Source organism: Hippocampus guttulatus, chromosome 5, assembly GCF_054856545.1.
Source record: "Hippocampus guttulatus isolate MCC_2025c chromosome 5, RoL_Hgut_1.0, whole genome shotgun sequence".
Classification (NCBI taxonomy): domain Eukaryota; kingdom Metazoa; phylum Chordata; class Actinopteri; order Syngnathiformes; family Syngnathidae; genus Hippocampus; species Hippocampus guttulatus.
The window spans coordinates 11,916,884-11,926,749 of NC_141265.1; the positions used below are offsets into that span (position 1 = coordinate 11,916,884).

At 40.6% G+C, this 9,866-nt stretch overlaps 1 protein-coding gene across 1 annotated transcript in view; it reads left to right on the forward strand.

Moving 5' to 3' along the window:
• Positions 1 to 8,219, forward strand: part of frmd3 (FERM domain containing 3) — a 44,083-nt gene extending 35,864 nt beyond the window's left edge. Inside the window, exon 15 of the mRNA XM_086111493.1 lies at positions 851 to 8,219. Within this exon, the coding sequence (XP_085967619.1) occupies positions 851 to 1,319 (469 nt within the window). The 3' untranslated portion in view covers positions 1,320 to 8,219. The remainder of the gene's footprint in view (positions 1 to 850) is intronic.
• Positions 8,220 to 9,866: the final 1,647 nt, after the last annotated feature.

The window sequence follows — 9,866 nt, forward strand, 5'->3', positions numbered from 1 at the left end:
CCAGCTGTCTTTTGGGCAGTAGGCGGGGGACACCCTGAACAGTCACAGGGCACTAGTATCTTAGTATATTTCCTTTTTCAGAACATTTCCAAGTGCATGGATAAAAGAGCCAGCCCTCAACAACAAAGGACTTGAACAATCAAAAAAGAAAGGCAATATTTTTTTTTTCAAGTGCAAAGTGCTCTCATGCTGAAAACGACCATTCAGGGACAACACGAAACTGCTGACCAGGGTCCAAAAAATCATTTTGTGCATTTTTTCCCTCACAAAAATCAACTCACTCAAAATGTTTTAAAATATACAGTATAAAAAAAAATATTCAAAATATATATTGAGGTACAATTATTTTCTTGCATGTCATTACAAATCAGCTAAACATGATTAGGCATGCTCACGTTGTGCTATCGGGCAACACAAGACCTGATGCAAGCATAACTAAGACATGTTTGCCATCTAGTGATTTGTAGTGATATTACCACTTAAAACTTTGGAGGGGCGGGGGAGATTAGAGACCGGGGAATAAAAAAGTCCTGTGTATAATTGACGGCCACTGAAATGTTTCTATCACCCCATATTAACCCTTTCAGGGGCAGCGGTTACTACAGTGGACATCTTATGTTATTAGTTTACGGGGTGCATGAAAGGTTGAAACAAGGGGCCGGCAACTCAGAGTGTTGTCATGGGTCGCATGTGCTAGTTGCCCATCCTTGCTGTAGACAATGGTCAACAATTGAGCACTCACTGAAAATGAAAGAGTCTGCATTAAAGCACTTCATGATGCTGAATGGTTGCTCTTGTTGTCTTAAGGACAGTTCATTGACTAAATATGTGTCCATGCATTCCTGCTTAGCCCTTGCGCCAGCATGCTTCCCACCCCGGTGGACGACAGCCAAGGAGGCGTGGACCTGCTCTTCTCGTCACCCGTCCAGAGTCCCGCCAGGCTTCTGAGGGAGCTCCACGCCGATCCCGACATCCAGGCCCAGCTGGAGGCCGAAAGGGAGCGCGACCGGGCCTTCGAACGTGTCCGTCTTGCAGCGAGAGGGGGCAGCACGGGCGTCCTGAGCCTTCTGTCGTCCAACGCCCGGCTAAACGCGTGCGTGTTGAGCGTGGCCCGACTGATTGCCGCGCTCACCGGCGTCCTGATGGTCACCGTGCCCACGCTGCTGCTGCTGCTGGAGTCCGACCTGGATGTGTCCTTCCTGCACGAGATCCGCCAGACGCCGGAGTTCGAGCAGTTCCACTTCGAGTACTACTGCCCACTTCGCCGCTGGATCGTGTGCAAGATCAGCATGGCCATGGAGAACCTGTGGTCAGACTGAACATTGGATGGCAAAGTTCTCGGACCATGAGGCTAAAAGAGGGAAGGCATCACTTCAGGGAAAAAAAATAACTGATGCCCAAAAGTCATTATTATATGGATCTTCAGACATGACATGGAGGGAGAAAAATACTAATTTGTGGTCACAAATTATTGAAAATCCCCCCCAAAAAACTAATTTGGGACTTCGATATATTTCCCATGAATAACTTTGTATATGGCGGCCCGGTAGTCCAGTGGTTAGCACGTCGACTTCACAGTGCAGAGGTACCAGGTTCAATTCCAGCTCCGGCCTCCCTGTGTGGAGTTTGCAAGTTTTCCCCGGGCCTGTGTGGGTTTTCTCCGGGTACTCCGGTTTCCTCCCACATTCCAAAAACATGCATGGCGGGCTGATTGGTCACTCTGAATTGTCCCTAGGTGTGGGTGTGGGCGTGCATGGTTGTTTGTCTCTGTGTGCCCTGCGATTGGCTGGCGACCAATTCGGGGTGTCCCCTGCCTACTGCCCAAAGACAGCTGGGATAGGCTCCAGCACCCCCTGCGACCCTCGTGAGGATAAAGCGGTTTCGGAAGATGAATGAATGAATAACTTTATATACTTGGGTAAGAAAACTGGCCAAAAATGTGTCTCATACAGATTTGACAAGTGCAAAAAAGTTATTGTGGCCACAATCAACATGTAACATACAAATAAATTGCTATTTTGTGGCCAGCATTTAAATATAACGTGCGCACATTATATTAATTTATATAAGGTGCACAAAATATTAACTTGTGGTCGCAAATTAGGTAGAACAGCTTTGTGGGTCACAAATTGGACACTTGGGAAAGAAAATAGGTCCAAAAGTCTGTATAATACAGGGTCCCAGATGTGTCATGTGAAATATAAATCATGGCCACAAATTAAGTGTAACGTGCACACAAAATATTAATTTGTGGTCAAAAATTAGTCAACACGGCAGCATAAAATACTAGTGTAATATCATTCCCATGAAAGAGTTGGCCTTCATCGCAAACAAATGGAGCACAACTTGACTAGAAACTATCTTCCACTTCTACCCAGACTTGTACATGTGCCGGTGTTATGGATACAAAAAAAAAAAAATCTAACAATAAACTGTTAGATACAGAAAAAAAATGTAATGGATTTACAAATAGGGTTTTTTATTTCCTTCACAGGATCACATTTTTAAAGCTGGGAGAGAGATGCCACAGGAGAGTCCTCGCTCACCCTTAAATTTGTTGGCCAAACAACCGGTTCAGGAGTGAAGTGTTGGTTTTATATCTGTTTCAAAACTCACTCAAAGGGAATGGATGGGGACCGTTTCATATCATATTCCCTGGAGGATTGACACATTTCTTTGTCAAGGCTATTTAAAATGAATGAGCTGTCGAAATCGTCTGGACTGCTTGTTACCATCGAGGGGCGCTAATGGCTAGCAGGCTAACGCGCTAATTCCCACAAATCATTCATGAGGCCAAAAGACCAGACAAGACAAACAAATATATAGCCTATAATTTTTTTAAATTACATATTTGGTAGTGGAGTAATCCAGAAGTAATAAATGGTAATCAAATTACATTACTTTAAATATTATGGAAGGCCAACTTGAATGACATTGCTAACACGGACACATTACATTTTCTAACAAGTAACTAGTAACTGTATCGGAATACATTTTTAAAGTAACATCCCTTTCTACCTTAGTTTCTATAGGTGTGCTACATTTGCTTGCCAAACTGTTCAATCAATGTATTAACACTTTCATGCACCAATAATGATAACCTGTAGCCCGATATGATAAGCTGTCCACTATAGTAACCGCTGTCCCTGAAAGGGTTCATACCATGAATTTGTGTTTTGTATGCAAATTATGCATACTTTGTGGCCCAAAATTTGCATTTTTGTCCTACATCGGCACAAATGAGTATTTTTGTACGTCATACTTAATTTGTGGCCCCAAACTGGCCTTTTGTGTGCACGTTAATTCCTCACCTACCTTCTGTCATGTCTGGGTCTCCGTTGTCTTAACATGTCAGTCAATATTATACCCAGTCTTAACTCCCGTTGCATCAGTGAGTCTTGACCAGCAGAACATCACAAGATGCGATCACTTGTTAAGATTGACATTTGTGTCCAAGGAAAGAGGACAAAAAGTGCTGGCAAAAAGCAGAGAAGCGGCGCAAAAAAGGAAGAAAAAAATTGGAAGATACTGACGAGCGGATGCAAAGACCTTTGCCTTGACTTTTGTTGTTTTTTAAATCTTGTTCGATGAGCTCTCCAATTAGTCCCCTGGCATGTTGATCAGAGAGTGGACGGCGGTTGTGCTAAAACTTACCACACTCTTCTAACTCGATGTAGTAAACAAACAAACAAAAAAGACACGTTGGTACACAAGTTGTTTTTAAGCTTTTGTACATTTTTATGTGATGCGGATCTTTCAGGAATTTTTAAGTCAGAGGATCTACTTTGATCTTATTTTGGAGAAAATGTCAACGTTTACAAGTGAAGAAAAGGGGAGAAAAAAACAAGCAAATTTACCCATGGCGTACAGGGGGCGTATTTTTTACTCCTTGACTCCTTCGGCACAAATCGACATTGAGTTTCTCTGTCAGACCACGTGATGTCATTTCGGTAACAGGAGGGGGTTTGCTTTGCTTGTGCTGATAACAGCAGGCCATGTCTTCATGTTACACGCGTGGAGTTTTGGGATGCAGGAGAAAACCATGGACCAGTGGGATGTTGGGTTTTTTCTGACCGAAGAGTTGGGACAAAGAGGGAAGAGATGGACAGGGGTTATTTAAGATCTGTGTCATGTCAGTGTCGTACGTTTCCTGTGATGTGTGTCGTAGAGGACGTTTTTGCCCGTAGCTCTTTTCCACAACACTGTGTCAAAACTCTACTGAGCATCCCGTCTCACAAAATGATCATTTTCAAATTCTCTCTATCCGAGCAAAATCAAAACCAAAAACATGTGGCACTGTTGGAAGCTTCCATTCAGACTGTCCAGTTAGCTATTGCGATCAACTTCTCAGGAAATGATATAAGCAGCTCCTGTTGATTGCGTCTACTAGGCACGCTTACACTGGGCCAATTTTCCTTTGTTACCAAGCTCAACCATCATTATTCCCTCCCTGGCCTTCACTCATCCAAACTACATAACTACGATTTGTTTGCCTTTGTGGCTCCTTTCTTGTGATTAGCATGAAGGAGTGTTGGGGACACACCGACAAGAAATGCAATGCTAAGAAAAATATACGGGGGTATAAAGTTTCAGAGAAAAATGAAAATACATTTTTGATGGGGAAAAACGTCTTTCGTGGAAAGATGCACATGTGGAAGGCATACTAAGAATGTTTTTTTATTACACACTGACAATTTGGTGACAGGAAGTAGACTAGACGAAACCAGGTCTAAAGTTGTGGCACAGGTGGTATAATATGAATATGGTGGATTTATTCCGCAAGTGGAGATCTTGCCGTTCCTCATCAACATACTTTGCCCATGCTGATCTCTTGCACGGACGGCGAATCTCGAATGATTCTGCCATGTCGACCGTGTATCCCACATGCGCTGAATTGAAAGGGAATGAGGGGATCCGCTTGGGTTGGCCGGGAATCAAGTTGGCTGTATTTAGTCCCACAACAGCGCAAACGCCCATTTCTAACTGTGCCCGTCTGTGGAAATGTCAAAAGAACAAACACTCCAGCCATGCACACATTTATGGAGTTGCACTGGGTACGAAAATAGGTACCATTCAGAGAACAAACATTATGGGGGATGTAAGAAAAATATAATGTGAAAGAATTTTAAGGTTCATCAAAAATCTTCAAAACAGAATAAAAGTGTTTTCAGAGATGACGAGGCAAATATTGAGGGAATAATAAATTCTTTGGAGCAGTTTTAACATTGCAAGGAAAATGGATGGGATATTAAAAAAAAATCCTATTTTTTCAGAGCTAATTATATGACTTTTTTTTTTCTCCATATCACGGCCAAGTCCACCTTTTCCAAACCGTGCCGGGTAAATGCGTATACCCTTCTTGAGCACAATACGGGCCAATCAAACTAATTATACAATTTATAATGGTAGGTGAGGTATGGATTGCCTGGCATGAGTGTGCTCTTGTTGTATATCTGCGCTTTCTCCATACATACTGCAATACAGTACTGTGCAAAAGAAAACAGTTCGATTTATGCCTGTATGTTCTCTTTTATCCATGTCCTAACCAAAACGTTTCGCCCATTGAAAAGCCTTGCAAATCAAAAAATAAAATACATTTTAAAAATCCAATTGTTTTGGTGAAATATCTAATCGACAAGAACATTTGTAGAGTCTAAACTTGTTAGGGTCAAAATGAACAGTAAAACTACGAGGTAAAAAAATCCGTAATGACGATCGTATTTGAGGATAAAAGATAATAGTAAAATGAAAACAGAGGAATGCTTTAAAAAGGTGGGATGTCAAAAACCCCCCAAAAATCTCTGTCAAAAAACATGCTCATATTTTTGAAAAGGTAAAAATGGGTTAAAATTCCATTTTAATTCTTGTAATTTAAATAGTTTTAACCATTAGTTTACCAAAATATTTTCCCACAGCAATTGTTTTATCTAATTTGTATAAAACAGAAATCCTTTTCTGTAGACAAACACATTAAGAGTGCAGTGCAGGACTACATTCCATTTTGACTCAATTCTCTGGAAACCATTCATTTTATCCATCCATCTATCCTTCCATCCATCCATTTTCTAATCCGCTTTATCCTTACAAGGTTTGCGGGCGTGCCCACCGTACCATCCCATTAATTTTATGTATCACTTATTCATTTTAGCCCTAATACAGACATTTACCAAAATGCTAATACTTTTGCACAGTACTGTACTGTATATAACATGATATGTACAGTATTTATTTCGAGCAAGACTGTAGCTGATGCACTCGAACTGTCATCATTGTGAAGGCGTTCACAATGATACAATCACTCCTTTCAAAGTCAGTACAAATGTTTCCTGCCTCATACGAATATGCATAACGGCGCGCATGGGTGGGACCCAGCATGCATACGTAGTCAATATGCAGTGACAAAGCATTTATTTTTCCTACTGAAAACCAACAGAAGGGCCATATCACTATGACAACGTCTGCATTGTCATCATATTAATTGGTGACGACAACATTTTGGTATTCCAAGGTAATTCTCGAAAGGTTTCATAGATGTACAGATCACTCACGTGACTTTTTAAGAGCCTAAAAATCTGCATGTCCTCCTTTTGTAAATATGATGTTAATCAGTGTCACCAAAAAAAAAAAAAAAAATGAACAGAAAATGAAATATGTCGCTCCCCTTTGTCTTGTTGGCTTGGCTGTCTTGACCATCATTAGAATGCATGAGACATGATTTGTTTTGACAGAGAAGGGCAAAGATAACAGTTAATATTAGCCCAGACTTGGAAATTGACTAACTATACACGGTTCAATTTCAAATTTCGACTTAAGTATGAAGATTTTTTTCCAACTGCCAAAATTGCTACGCTTTCGCCGCATCGAAACCCACTCAAGGCTAATGGAGCATGCTCGCATGTTAGCATGTAATATGGCATTCCCCGCATGTTTGAAACAAATTTGAATGATTAGCCAAGTGTGATTAGCATCAAGAATAATATGCAAATCAATGTGATGGAGCATTAGACAAATGCGATGCTAACAATGCACACTCCCAGCTTTGCTAGCAGCATATTCCTGCTCGTTTTAACAAGAACCCTTAGCCGTTTTGAAATCATTAGCTTCGCTTGTAGCTCAGAATTTATGCTAACAGCAAAGGATATCGGCACCTTTTTCTAGCTCTTATTTTGAGCTGTATCACTTTCGAGTATTAGAACAAATTGACAGGTGACAATAAATTTTGGAGGGTTTGCAATTTAATTTTAAAAATACACACACACACACACACACAAATGTGTGTGGCATTCAGACACTATTTGATATCATATCCAAGTATTTTGGATGATAATTATTATCAATATTTTACATTACATTGAATTGTGTATAAATATACATGATAAAAAAGTGAAATTTATTCAATTTGAACTCAGGTGTTTGCCGTGATTAGGCATGGGGACTATGTCAGAGAGAGGCATTTCAGAATTGTGTAAGCATGTAGCAGAATGCAGTAACAGCCTGCTGATTTTTCATTCATCATATTGGTTTTATCGTTTGAAGCGACTCTGGGAGATTTTATTTTGAAACTTCCCCTCACCCTTCCTCTGGGACAACCAAGCCTTATGAACTTTGTGAAGTGAAACATTTGAATGTTTGTATGTCATTCAGAAGAAACTATGTGTTGATTTCTATATGTTGATACTGCCAGAATAAAGCTCCCTAATGTAACGTGCTGTTTCCTGATATAGAGCACCCGAAATTCTTTTCAGGAGAAAAGACCTCAAATGTTGCACAGAGCTTTGGGGAGGATCAAATGAATTGTACAGTATACATTTTGCTTTTTGCTTTGCCTTTGTTGATTTATTTATTTATTTATTTTTGTTGAAACTTCATTGTTAAGGATGTAAACAGATAGTTACATGGATCGGATCGGTGTCCATCTGATGGATCTGGTGGGGTACTGCCCCACATACCTTCTACTGCAATTTTTGACCATTTTGACTAGTCAGTGACTTTTTACAGAATACGGTGGGCACACACATTTTTTTGCCCCAAAAGCCAATTTAATTAATTGAAATGGCACAACAACAGGAACTCCAATAGCCATTTTGCGAATGGGTTTGGACCATGTATTGAAAGGAAGAAAATATGTGCTTGTGTTTTTTTAAAGTCCCTGCAAAATGATTGTTTTTTATTCTAAATACAATAAATGTGTTTGAAGATAAGTGCTGAAAACATGCAAAGACGGAGAATAATGTTACGTTGAATTGTTGATATTTAGCGTTGCATGCTTTTGTCCCCCATTTCAGTTGTTGGGATTCTTTAGGTGCTGCTAAAACCATGTCCAAGGAGCCTTGCGTCGTACTTGCCTGAGTTGGACCTCGCCCACTTTTTACACACATACTGAGCACCGTCATTTCATCAGTGGCTATCACCCACAATCGTGAGTTCCTTTCTAATAATAACCATTTCTACCATAACAGCTTGCTATTCCCCGCCCCCCCCAGCCACATTTCCAAATCTCCTTTTAAAACTGCTTTCATTATTATTGTAATTGTAGATTCCTTATTTCCATTAGATGCAAAGCTTAAGTTTTGTATTACCTGTAACTATTTGACGCTCGAAGCAAGATCAAACCTTTGCCTCATATTTCCCGTCAGTCTTTCAAAGTAGCCATTCTGTGTGGTGGTGCAACTGAAGCCGTGTTCTAGATGCAGCAGATGCCCTCTTGGTCGCAAAAAAAAAAGAAGTATGCCATGAGGTGCAACAGAACAAAATCCTCCTAGTTGTCATGCAAGCAAAGTGAGTGCGGCAACACTGGAAGATGTCGTGTGTAACTAATTTGACTTCAGGGCATGTGCCCCTCAAATTCTGGTGAGTCAATGCAGCACTTGCCCTATCATCAAAATAGCCCCTTTTTGAAGACAGGAAATTAAATTATAATTGTTATTATTATTATTATTATTTTAACTAAGTTAAGCCAACACTCAAATTGACATTCCGCCCCAAAAAGCCCCAATGGAACCCAAATAGCCCACTTCTGCAAAGTCATCATCACATCACATTGGTGTTTAACCCTGAAATGGCTTACTGCTAATTGTGGTCACTTCCGGCACACAGAGTCTTGTGTTTACCCCTGCTAATTAATTTTGCACCCTCAGCCACAGATCCCTGGTACTGCGAGTCATGAGTTTTTTGCACTGGAGTGGAGGAAGGTGGCTCTTGTCAGCTTTAGGGTACAAAAAATAAATAAAATGCCATCACCGATCTAGAAAGAGGCACAAATCTTGTGATCTGTAAAAAATGAGGAACGCACACTCCTGGATGTGCTGAAACAATAAATAAATAAATAAACGACATCAGGTAAGAGTTTTCGTTACTGTTGCTTCCTCGTTCATTCAGTCAAGGTGCTTCTTTGACTGGCTACATTCCGTTCACGTCACTGTTCATGGAGTCAAATGAATGATTCAAGAGTATTCGTTTTTCTCCACACATAAAGATTTTCGGTCGAACACAAGATTGGCCTGTTTCGGACAAATCCACTAGTAACACAGAGAGAAAGATAATCTTTAGGAGAATCTTATACGACATAAGATAGTCTGGCTTTTTGACATCCTGGGTCAGAAAGGGCCAAAAAGAGTACAAAAACTTGATTATCGTTTTGTCGATACCCGACCTTAGATGGAGGATTTATTGTCATACTACTAGCCAATATTACCTCCTGGCCGCTAGCTCCTGTTTGTAACATTTACTGTATATGGGCGAATGGTGGGTGGTTATGTCACAACCACATGGCATGTTCTCATGGCGTCAGCACATCCAACGTGGTGGCGAACAAGCGCACCTCCTTGAACAAACATGTCGTCAGATAATCCTGAGATCACACATAA